Raw genomic sequence first — 13,025 nt, forward strand, 5'->3', positions numbered from 1 at the left:
TAAATCAACTCCTTTTCAAATGAGCCATGTGCGCACTGTAGTTATACTCTTGGTATGTCTATAACAGATTGTTCCCATTTGTTTCCCCCAGTTTAATTTGTATAGAGAAACTGTTGGTTATTTTTATGTAGAAAAAACAAAACAAAAGAGCCACAAATGTATGTGTGATGGAAATACTGATGTTTGTTTTATACCACATTATTCAACTACAGCAAGGTCCATCTTTTGCTTACGTGAGTAACTTAGACTGTTCGATGTGTGTTAAAGGCACTGAGTGTAGATGTGCATGCTATTGTTGCACCCAAAAAATTAAGATTTTTGTTGGAACATGTAGTTCTTGTATCACATGAGAAAAAAGCAACAATAGCACCAATGTTCACATGTATTAACCCTAACTGTGTCAAACTCCAGGAAAAGTTGAAGTCTGACACAGAGGGTTGTCTTTCAAGTGGCACCGTTTTCTCTGTGTGTGTGCGTGTGTATATCCAGATTTTCATAGTTTGAATGAATTTTCCCACGATCCTGAAAGAGCCAATCAGCCTGAAATTTGACCATATGGTTTCTGAATGAAAGTACCCAGAGACTTTCTGTGCTTCAGGTTGAACTTTTTAGGACTGTTGTGAAATAATTCCCAATCCATCACAGTGTGTGATTGATTTGTAACTCTGCATGCTTTCCATTTGATATTGCTTATAATTCTGCATTTTTCTACAACCATGGAAAATTATGCCTGTCTGCAAAACTTTGCATGCTTCCCAACTTGCTCCTACAATTAGTAATAGTACAAAAGGCTTTCAGTGTGTCTTCTGCTCTTTTATTAGTGTGGTTCTTGAGATGCAGTGTTGCTTGTGAATTTCCACTCAGATTTAGGTTAAGATTGAGGATCATGTTAGTTTAACCTCTGATATATCCTCTGTTGATTGTATTTAATATTTCATTTGACAAGCTGCTTTGAAATCTCATCTAATTTCTATCAACGATGGACTAAATTAACTGCTAGTGTAGACAACGGAGGTTAGTGGAGATACACCTGCTTACACTAGCTGCAAATTTGGAACTATGATTAGACAACCAATGATTTGTACTGTCCAAGTGGGGCTTACACTGTCAAGTTAAGGTCTTTGTGCCACTCTAGTGGCTGATCCAAAGCTCTGTTATAGCTCTCCATTAATGAGGTTGCTTCTTTAACTCAAGCAGTGGAGGTCTGTGCTTACAGTGCTCTAGAACATGGGTTCTCAACCGTTTTCTTTCTGAGCCCCCATCCCGCCCCCAACAGGCTATAAAAACTCCATGGCCCACCAGTGCCACAACAGCTGTTTTTATGCATAGAAAAGCCAGGGCACACATTAGTGGGTAGCAAGCAGGACAATTGCATGGGGCCCCCTGCCACAGGGGGACCCACAAAGCTAAGTTGCTTAGGCTTCAGCCCTGGATGGTGGGGCTCGAGGCCCTGGTTTCATCCCTGTGTGGTGGGGCTTTGGCTTTCTGCCCCAGGTCCCAGCAAGTCTAATGCCAGCTCTGCTTGGTGGACCCCCTGAAACCTGCTTGTGACCCCCCCAGGGGGCCCCGGACCTATACCTATACCCCTGGTTGAGAACCACTGCTCTAGAAGGTCCTAGGATCAAACCCTGCTCTTGGCACAACTGGGGTTGTTATAATGGCAGAGTATAATTGGAAAGAATTGCCCAACCCAGTGTAGCATGGTAGCAGCCTTGCACAAGGAACCTCTCTGGGTTTTATTTCCAGGCAGTTATTTTTCCTCTAGGGCTCTTAAATTAGCTAATTTCTATTCCTCTTCTTCCAAACTACTAGCTAGATATTTTCATAGTTCAGCCTGGTTGAGACCCTTAGCTGAATAACCAGGACTCCTACACCTATACACCAACCATGTCCAAACAGAAGAGTTTAGCAAGATGTTAATGAGCTGTTGCCTTTTCTATGGTCAGGCCTCTTCCCTGTCACACAGTACAGGGCATCTATGAATGACAGTGATAGTGTTGCCAGGTGTCTGGTTTTTGACTGGAATGCCTGGTCGAAACGGGACCCCGGCGGCTCCAGTCAGCACTGCCGACTGGGCCGTTAAAAGTCCAGTCAGTGGTACTGCAGGGCTAAGGCAGGCTAGTCCCTACCTGTCCTGCACCATGCTGTGCCCTGGAAGCAACCAGCAGGTCTGGCTCCTAGGCAGGGAGGGCCATGGGACTCCACGCGCCTTCCATGCCCTGAGCACCACCTCCACATTCCCATTGGCAGAGAACTGTGGCCAATGGGAGCTGGGGGGGCAGTGCCTGTGGTCGCTCTTGGGGCTCAGTGTGGAGCTAGGACAGGCAGGGAGCCTGCCTTAGCTCTGCTGCGCCACTGACCGGGAGCCGCCCAAGAAAAGCCTGCGCCCTGACCCCCTGCCCCAGCCCTGAGCCTCCCCAAACCCCTCATCCCCAGGCCCATCCCAGAGCCTGCACCCCCAGCCAGAGCCCTCACCCTGCACACAAACCCCTGCCCCAAGCCCACTTCCACACCATGAACCCCTCATCCCTGGCCCCACCCCCACTCCAGAGTTCACACCCCCAGCCCAGAGCCCATAACCCCTCCTGCACTCCAATCCCTGCCTCAATGCACAACCCCCTCCCCCACTCTGAATCCCTTGGCTCCACCCCCCCCCAACTTGGAGCTTCTTCCAGCACCCCAAATCCCTCATCCCCAGCCCAACCTCAGAGCCTGCACCCCCAGCCAAAACCCTCACCCCCTCCTTCATTCCAACTCCCTGCCCCAGCTCAGAGCCCCCTCCTGCACCCTGAACCTCTTATTTCTGGCCCCACCCCAGAGCTCATATCCCCAGTTAGAGATCTCACCCCCTCCCACCCCACATTCACTGAACTGGGGCAGGGGGTAAGTGAGTGAGGGTGGGGGAGAGTGAGCCACCGAGGGAGGCGGAATGCAGTGAGCCGGGGAGGGGACTCGGGGAAGGGGTGGGGCTAGGGTGTTAGGGTTAGCCAACTTTCTAATCGCACAGAACTGATGTTTCGAACGAGAGGGAGCTAGCCCTGCATCGGGGATGGCCTTATAAACAGATGTATACAGAGTGTACATTTTTCTGTTTCATGGCAAGTGGTAGTTTCCTAAGTTATTCCCTCTGGACTCAGTCCAAAAGTTGCCTTCGTTAACTGTTAACTGAGTAATTTACATTCTTGTAAAAGCTTAATATTTTTTTTAACAAATTTCTACTTTAAAAGCTATGTTTGAAGTGGTATACAGAGCATTGTATAAAGAGTGGCACATAGCAGGAGAAAAATAAAAGAATAGGACACCTGGAAATAAAGGTTAATACGGATTCAGAATGTGACAATGAATTATTAGTATAGATGAGGAGGAGGAGGAGGAATTCAGATGCAACTCGCCTCAGGCAGAATTACTAATTGTTAACATCATTGTGCTAGAAGTAGGATTAAGTGCATATTTGCTTTCATTGCATGATTTGCTTAATTCACAATTACTAATCAAAATTAGCAATATAAGAGTGTGTAAATTTGCATGGGAATTCATGGTCATGTTTTGAAATAAAGTAATTCATTTCCATATTCAACCTAAATAGCCCTGCATGTAATGTGATTAATAGACTTGGTGTAATCTGCTTTATATCTTTGTGCAGCATTACATTAAAATTCTCAGCAAGTTTTTTTCTAATTACATCATTTTCTATCATGAGATCTCAGTACACTAACTTGGAAAAAAGTCAGTAGGTTCTAAGTATTTCAGCAGGTAATAAAGTAAAAATATCCATATTTGACACAGAACAACCCTTTTCATTAAGGCAAATCAGTAAAGAGGCTAAAAAGATAAGCAGACTTTGATCCTCAACAAGTAACAATGCTGGAAAAGGGTCTTATTTATTTTGTGTACAGAACAGCAGTAAACTGCAGTGCACCATTATATAAACACAAAGATTACTAGAGGAAAAAATAAATTTACAAGGAGTGCAAAAATAAACTCAAGTTGATTTAAGCCTAAGTGTCTCAGGTATGTGCATTTTCTGTTTTCATTTAAATAACCGATTAATTCAAGGTTAACTTGCATCTGCATGAATTTTAGGGTGAGCTGGAAAAGCAGCTTCTTCAGGCAAATCCGATTCTTGAAGCTTTTGGCAATGCCAAAACTGTGAAGAATGACAACTCCTCCAGATTTGTAAGTAGTAGAAATTCTCTGAGTGCCCCATAATGACAGTGTGCAGATGGCTAAAAACCCTCAAACATTGGGAGGTTTTTGGTTTTTTGTTGCTTTTGTTTTTGTTTTTTTAAGAGATTCTCCATAATAACTCCCCTTAAAGAAGTGATTTAGGATTTCTCCCTGAATCATTATTTTGGCATGTTAGAAAAAGAACAACACACTAAAAGTTGTCTGTGTCATAGTCTACTCAACGTTTAGCAGTACACGCACCTGGCCTCTGCCAGAGGTATTTGGCTTAATATTCACTTTCAGAACATTTTGCCAACAAGGTCAGTTTTCTTCTGGCATGACTTATTTAGCAGGAGTGTTAACATGTGAATTAATGACTGTAAGGAAGAGAAGGGAAAATCATGAAGTTTCAACTTGACATGATACAGGCTAGGGTTGGGGTTTTTTTAAACAAACATTATCTAAGTCTGCTCTTGATGAAGTAGTAACTTCTGTGGGAGCAGCATTAACCCAACCTTTCCTCCTTGTGTGCGTGTGTGATGGTCTAGATGGCAGCCATCACACTAGGGATTGAACTCGGCACTTGCAGAACTAAAAGCACAAACTTGAGTTAAAGAGCCAAGACTGCGACTAGGGACTATAAGTTGTTTGGGCACAGAGAGGGATACATAACATCACTCAAGCAGGCTACACTATTCAAGGTTTTTTTTTATTTCAATACACTACTAAGATAAGATACTAAAGTGGCTTTCACAATAAATACCTGTGACAATAATACACTATAAAAATGAGGGTGAAAATCCCAGGAAAATCAGACTACTCTTCTCAAATGTGCACAAGCCTTAAAATAGACTTTATTTTATTCTCAAAAACTGCCCACTTCCTTTCAGTAACCTTCCCATTTGGCCAGTTTTCATATTGAATAATTTAGTCTCGAATGGAGCCAGGATTCTGATCTTCACTGGCTTGGATTGTCTCATTTATTTCTTAAAAGAGTCTTAAAATAGATGATGCTTCTATGTAAAGATAGCGCCATGATCTTGTGTATTCTTTCATGGATAATAGATATTAAAAGAAAACAAATTTGTTCTGATTTTTAATTAAGGAGTTGGGAATGCAAGATTCAGAATATTAATTTACATGTTAAAAACAAACATTTGCAACCAAAAATCACTAATTTAGTAGGAGGTAGAAATGCTACAACAGTGGAAGGCTTATAAAATAACTCGACTCAAGCGCAAAGCATTTTACCATTAGCTAAGCTATAACTTTAAAGTAAATAAAAGTAGTAATTTTAATGGTCACTAATATTCAGCTTGTTTGGGTATAATCCTCTGTTAGCCCTTTAGCGTGGCTCATGACCTAGTTTGTGAGGTACCAGGTTCAGTTCCCAGTGACAGCCAAGATAGTAGTGGTTATATCTGTACCCTGATCAGCATGTGGAGGGTCCTCTTTTGTTGAAGAATCAGCTACTGCCATGGTATTTCCCTGCCTGTCCCCCACCCGAAGATATCTTTCAGGGATCTGTGTTGAGGAGAAAGAAGAGATTCACACCATCTCTCCACTGACCTTTCAGAAATCAAGGTGGAACTATAAATTCCATGGCCACTTGCAGGATCCCTGGGGTTTGTGAACTGCAACAGAGGCAAATCTCTGCAAGGAGAACCTCAGAGGCTTGCTTCCCTTCAGCCTCCTTCCAAGAGGTTTTGCTACAGGAGGCAGCAATTGGGCCTGTTATTACAGAGCGGACATGTTGTAACATGCCTCTTAAAATATGCTATAAAACGCAGAAAGAGCCCAAGCCATGTCCTCTTCTCGTTGACAGGGTAAGTTCATCCGCATTAATTTTGATGTCACCGGCTACATCGTTGGAGCAAACATAGAAACTTGTATCCTTTTCAGTGAGCTCTATGGGAAACTAACTAGGGGGAGCAAAAGGAAATAACATAAACAGACTTCCTTGCATGCCTAAGAAAGGCAAATATCACTAAGACTGATATAAACAAAGGGCAGGGAGGGAATTAGCTCCATTTATGCTGATACCAATTTTGCAGTTTGTCTCACTCTCACGTTTACATTTTCTGTTCAGACTAATCAGTTTGTTTTCTCAGCTATCTGGACAGAGCACACTATCCCCCACGCAGCATCTCAGAAAATACTGACAGAACATCCCACCCAATCAGAGTATACTTTACTATCAGAGTCAGTCAAATAAACCATGTGTTATGGTAATAAGTCTTGTGGTTAAGACCCAACTTGGGAGATACGGGTTCAGTTTCAGCTCTGTATCTGTGTGACTGGGGCGGGTCACTTAACTCCTGTGGCTTAGTTTTCCCCATCTGTAAAAGAGGGCTAATACTTCCTCACCTCTCCATGGGGCTGTGCAGATAAATTCATTGTGTATGAGATGCTTCGGTACTAAGGCATTGAAGCCCATATAAGATTAGATTAAACTCGATAAATTTATGGAGGAGATGGTATAACATGATTTTGGCAATTAATTGATCTTTAAATATTCATGGTAAGTAGGCCCCATGGCCTGTGATGGGGATGTTAGATGGGGTGGGATCTGAGTTACTACAGAGAATTCTTTCCTGGGCATCTGGTGGTGAATCTTGCCCACATGCTCAGGGTTCAGCTGATTGCCATATTTGGGGCTGGGAAGGAATTTTCCTCCAGGGCAGATTGGAAGAGGCCCTGGGGTTTTTTTTGCCTTCCTCTGTAGCATGGGGCACAGGTCACTTGCTGGAGGATTCTCTGGACCTTGAAGTCTTTAAACCATGATTTGAAGACTTCAGTAGCTCAGACATAGGTGAGGTTTATCGCAGGAGTGGGTGGGCGAGATTCTGTGGCCTGCATTGTACAGGAGGTCAGACTAGATGATCATAATGGTCCCTTCTGACCTTAATATCTATAAATCTATGAAGTACTAAAATAGATGGACTCAAAGAAAACACTAGTGATAATATGCTGTTGGAAACTGTCTTTTGTACAGTGTCTACTACAACAAGGTCCTAATCCATGACTGGGGTGCCTAGGTGCTATCTCAATACCAATACATAAGACATTTACTTTTTCTTCAGCAAAGTTACAATAGGAAAGATGCAGGAATCAGGATTAAACCGACAAGAGGTGCTCTCCAGCAGGAATGCGTTGGAATCATTTCAAATTCCCCACCCCTTGTTAAGCTTCTCCTGCCAAACTGATGGGAGGATTTCCATTCCTCTGGAATCACCTTTTCTGTATCTGTACTGCTAACCCAGCCTTGCCAGACATTACTTATCCTTGGGGCTCATAAAATATTTGTTCCGTGCCAATATTTCTGGCACTGGAGTGCACCACCTATGTCCAAATGCTGGACATTTGCAAACAGCTTTTCTGGTGCAGATTCTGCAGAGTCCCGTACCTGGTCTTCACATCCTTTCCCCGCCCCCCCCTCCATTTCAAATGGCAGACTGAGGGTATGTCTACACTGCAGTTAAAAACCTGTGGCTGACCTATGTCAGCTGACTTGGGGGCTTAGGATAAGGGACTCTTTCATTGCAGTGAAGATGTTCATAAGCCAAAAGCTTTAAAGTTTGCCCCAGCCTGAACTAAAGGTCTGATCCTGTTCCTTCAGGAGACCCTGGTGTAGAACCAAGGGCTTAAAAGAACCATTACTGCACTATTCTTCACAATTCATCATTGGCAGATGCTGTGCCATATGTACATGTTGCCTACTCTAATTTTAGCAGATTAGATATTCATAAAAATAGTTAATCATTATTTTTACTTTTATATCTCCTACACGGACCTTGAAAGCAGTACTTCTGGAAAGGTGCGAAGACACTGGTTGATGTTGAAAGATTTATGCTAGGATCTGATTCCCGGACTGGTTATTCTTGAGGAAGAAGGACATCACAGCATGACATGACAGATATCATGTAAACTATTCAGATTAGGCCTGGTTCTGTAAACACCTAGGCCTACATGTAACGAATGCTACCATGTTTAGTGCCATTGGTCAGATATAAAATGGGACTACTCATGGTACTAAGCACTCAACCAAACATTCGTATCACTTCTTGTGAGTATTTCAATTGACATAATCAATAAGCACTGTATATGGTAGCAAGTGATTGCAGAATCAGACCGTTGGATGTTAGACATGCTAACATCCAACATGTGCCACTGGTTATACGAAGGCAATTGGCAGTGTTAGGATGCACGGAGTGAAATATGCCAGTAAGATTTTTTTTTTAACCTACATAACGCCCAGATTTGCTTGAAAAGTCTCGTGCTATTCGCCAGGCTAGAGATGAGCGGACATTTCATATCTTTTACTATATGATCGCTGGCTCTGGGGAACAAATGAAAAGTAAGTTCAGCTTAAGACAGGTGACTATCTGAGCAGCAGTTGTGAAGGGCTGAGTTCCATAATTGACCTTAATGTCTGAAACTAATTTCAGTCATTCAATCCTTGCTATAAGTAATGAGTTCCTTGACTATTCTAAACAATTCTACTTAAGAGTTGTAGAAATTTCCCAACTTATGTGCATCTGTTACTGGTGGTTTGTAGTTCATAGGTCACCCCAGCACAAATAGGAAAGGGTCCACTAATAGATCAGGTGCAAGTCCCCAGGTCTAAAAAGGCCTAGTTCTAAAACAAGTAAAAATGTGGGATTTTTTAAAAATTTGAAAAAGCTTTATGGAAACAATGGATCAGATCCCAGATGGTCAGGAAGCGCACAGCACTGCTCAGAGATATAGTACACGCTGTTTTTTTAGCATCATTCCAGCAATCAGGAATTGCCAGGACAAATGCCCTCTTTCCTATAGCCATTCCAATTTCACGGCAGCTGTGAGAATACATTTTTAAAAGCTACTAGTGAGTGGAGACACCCACACTCACTCACAAGTTTTGAAAAATTATGTCATGGTAACTCTACACCACCCAAAATTCCATACACCAGGCAAGTCCACAGTTGTCAAACAACTGATTTTGGGGGGGGGGGGGGGGTGTGTGTCTGATTTGCATCAAGGGAATGGACTTAACGGTCCAAAGATTTGAGAACTTAAAACGACTTTATACTCTGAACAATCAATGGGATTCAGATTTCTCATATGGGGGTGTGTGTATCTCTCTTTTCTCTAAGTAGATTTCTCTCTTCACCTTTTATAGAGGATTTATTGCTGGAAAGTTTCAACAACTATACCTTTTTATCTAATGGCAACGTGCCTATTCCTGGTCAGCAAGATGATGAGATGTTCCAGGAGACTTTGGAAGCCATGACAATTATGGGTTTTAATGAAGAGGAGCAGCATGGTAAGAACTGATAGCAAGCTTTAGGTCAAGTAAAGCAAGTACTTTTACAAGCATCAGCTTATAGCTCTAAGAAATATTGCTGTAATCCCTGTGCACACTTTTACAGCAATGGAGTCTTCTCAAGATGTGCCACTATGTGAGCTGCATGTAAATGAACATCTAGTTTCATATTAGGAAGTTAATATTATTCAAGGCTCAAGTCCAGGCCTCTCTGGAGATGCATGGTCTTGTCACTGGACTAGGAACCAGAAATCCCAGAGTTCTAAACCTACCTTTGACTCCCTCTGCAAGTCATTCAGCCTCTATCTCAGATTCACCATCTGTCGAATGGGGTAATACCTCTCTCCCTCCAAAGTGCGCTTGTGCTCTAAGAACTAATGGCGCTATGTTCCCTTCTACTGCATGCTGAGGAGGTGAATAAAACCACACAAATTCCATGGAAATGGATCCAGGGTTTTCCCATAGAGAAAATCTTCCCAGACATACAGTTGCCTCTTCCATCTGCAAGAACATGGGAACTCAACGCTGTATGATCAAGGGAGATATAATCAGATGGATAAGGGATGATGTTGGAGGACAGCTATACTACATGGCATGCTCTCCTTTCCATTGTGGGCCACATAGCATGCAAAGCAGAATTAGTTAGTGGTACTGGAACAGCATTAACTCCCCATAAAATCTTTGAAACCCATTGTAGGAGATGATATAACCAGCGCTGGTCAGCAGCGAACAGCATGGTGATTAAATTGCTCATACTGTCAATGCTTGAGGAAAACCCCTAAAAAACTAGGAGACAGCTCGTGTGTGTGTCAGTCTGGCTGGCGATCTATGGGGTTTGGGATCAGAGAGGCCACTAGAACCCTGGCAAACAGTCATTATCAGCCTCACCTCAGCTCTCTAAACTTTTCATACAAAAAGAAAGGGGGAAGGATGATGCAGCAGGATGTCTGGGGTGAATGTTGGATTTGCTATGCAAGGAGGCCTAATTGATTTAATGTTTGAAAAGACTGACAAAAATAGAAACTGCTATGTAAGCGTTATGTTGTTTTAGGGTGGAGGTTTTCAAAAACACTTAGCATTAGCCTAATTCTGTCCCCACAGAAATAATGGTCAAACTGAACATCTTGAAAGTCCCACCCAGAATGTGATTAAACTGGCAGGAGTTCCAGAACTGAAAATGGAATAAGTTATAAGAGGAGAAGAGTTACTATTAGATTATATACAAAATATAATGCATAGAACAAACACAGAGATGTAGTGCATATGTATCTTAAATGTGGATCAGCTGAAATTTCTACATTTTTTTTTTTGCTGTCTGTGTGACAAATTACAAAGGTTTTTTCCATCAGTGTCAGAAGTGACAAATCCCATGAGAGCTGCTTGGAGAGGGAACATCACATGCATTCCAAACCCATTTGAATGCCAAACCATCAATACAGTTGTCAACATCCAGTAGTATTTTAAAAATTGGGTCTTGAAAGGTAAAACATGGCTATTAAAGGACAGACTTTTAAGCATCCTATCTGACAGAACTTCACACATGCTCACTATTAATGACCATTTAATGCTACTTTTTAGGCACTTTCCAACAATGATGACCAAAAAAAAGTTGCAAAATATTATTACTTAAATTTGAAGTAATTGGACCTGCCTTGGGCAGTTAATACTAGTATTACCTGCAGGTTCAGGGCAGAGGGAAATGAACAACCACCTAAACTATCTTGAAAATGTACACGATGCAGACATAGAAGAACCATCTTAATAGTAGATTTGTGGTTTTAATTGTCATGACACTGTATGTATGCTTCTCCCCCCTGCGTAGTGTTAGTCTTCATACCTGAAGTGACACCTGGTGGCCAGGACAATGGAGATCTCATTACTGACCACATTGATCAAAACTGAGCCTGTGGGATGCTGTGAACTCCATCAGCTCCCACTGATTTCATTAGGAATGGAGGGTGCTAAACTCAGCATAGCACCTCTCAGGATTGATTCAAAAGTGTCTATTTTAATAAAGGTGGCAGGTCTCACCTCCCATCAAGGCATGCAGGAGGAGATGATGCCTGCACCTTTCACTGGCATCAATAGTAATTCTTTGTATTGATCCCTTAATCCCCCATGCCTGGACCCCCAAAATATGAACCTGCTGAAGCATCATTCTCTGCTTGTACAAGTTTAGGAGTCTAGCAAAAAGAAGAATTAACCCCTGAAAGACAATCTGGTTTGTAAAGTGACAGTGTATTTTAACATCTAAGGCAATGCAGTGTTATGTTAATGCACACTTTCGGAATTGCATTTTAATCAGATGTTTTGTATACTAAATACTTAGGCCCCAATCTTGCAAGACTTATACACGTGCTTAACTTTAATTCCATGGAACCAATAAATTAACAAATAATCTACTTCTAAGAGCAAAAGACAGACAATTACTATAAAATAACGTACTGCAGCACAGTAGTCCCCAACCGATGGTCCATGAACCATCAACAGTCCTCAGAGCACTAAGTGGTGGTCATAAATACCTGACATGGTGCTGGCTGCTCTTATTTCCAGCTACTAAACGGTATTCAAAGTGAGCTACAGATACACCACCTGCTTTCCTAACAGGACTTCCCCGGTAAGCAATTGCTTTAGTTGCTTCTGGCGCTTTGCAGTCACCAAGGCAGGGAGATGGCCCTGATAATCATGAACGGAAGGGGAGGTGAACTCACAAGAGACACTCTCTAAAGATATGGTCTACACTATAAAATAGCTCTTGTAGGGAACATATTTGATTATATACATATTATTTCTATTGATAGAATTCCTGACATTTTACTCTGATTTATTTTACAGCTATGCTGAAGGTTGTTTCATGTGTCCTACAGCTGGGTAATATTATCTTCAAGAAGGAGAGAAATACTGATCAAGCTTCTATGCCAGATGACACTGGTATAATTTTATCTCTTCAAAATTTAAATTGAAAACCATGAATAGCATAATAAAATGACTGTCAAAGGTGGACTCACTGCTTGTGCACAGCCTCGTAGTGTGGCATAATGTAGCATGGCATAATGTAGCATAGCAGGCTCTTCTCATCTAGTACCCTCTGCTGACAGCTGCTTCAGCCCTTCAAGGCTCTGCCTCTTCTCACCACTCAGCCCGCCAGCCAGGTCACATTCAGTCCAACCCTTTCCAGGGTAACAGAATCCCACAAAACAATTGTCCAGTGACCTTACATCAGGTGTCTGACCCCCCAACTCTGAGCCCTGTGGTCTTCACTCCCCTTGTCTCAAGGCTCTCCATAGCCCTTGCCTCAAGGATGTGTGTGGGAGGGAGGTTCACACCACCTTTCTCCAATCACTGATAGGGGTGCCTAGATCCTCCCTCTACAGCTCAGTACTACTGTAGTGAGCAGTCAAGTTCTGCTCCTTTAGACCCCTTGCTGCCTCCCTAGACTGTTTTCTACATTGGTCCATCTGTAGGCCCCTTTTACCCTCTCTAGGTTCTACAACATTCCTTCCAGCTCTTGTAATGAGCAACACCTCCCAGAGCTTCCTCCCCAGAAGTCCAA

At 42.5% G+C, this 13,025-nt stretch overlaps 1 protein-coding gene across 1 annotated transcript in view; it reads left to right on the forward strand.

Moving 5' to 3' along the window:
• Window positions 1-13,025, forward strand: part of MYH11 (myosin heavy chain 11) — a 102,550-nt gene that overhangs the window by 59,423 nt on the left and 30,102 nt on the right. The window contains exons 6-10 of the mRNA XM_074965401.1: window positions 4,084-4,176; window positions 5,993-6,056; window positions 8,426-8,524; window positions 9,329-9,472; window positions 12,308-12,403. Coding sequence (XP_074821502.1) covers window positions 4,084-4,176; window positions 5,993-6,056; window positions 8,426-8,524; window positions 9,329-9,472; window positions 12,308-12,403 — 496 coding nt within the window. The remainder of the gene's footprint in view (window positions 1-4,083; window positions 4,177-5,992; window positions 6,057-8,425; window positions 8,525-9,328; window positions 9,473-12,307; window positions 12,404-13,025) is intronic.

Source organism: Natator depressus, chromosome 10, assembly GCF_965152275.1.
Source record: "Natator depressus isolate rNatDep1 chromosome 10, rNatDep2.hap1, whole genome shotgun sequence".
Taxonomy (NCBI): Eukaryota; Metazoa; Chordata; order Testudines; family Cheloniidae; genus Natator; species Natator depressus.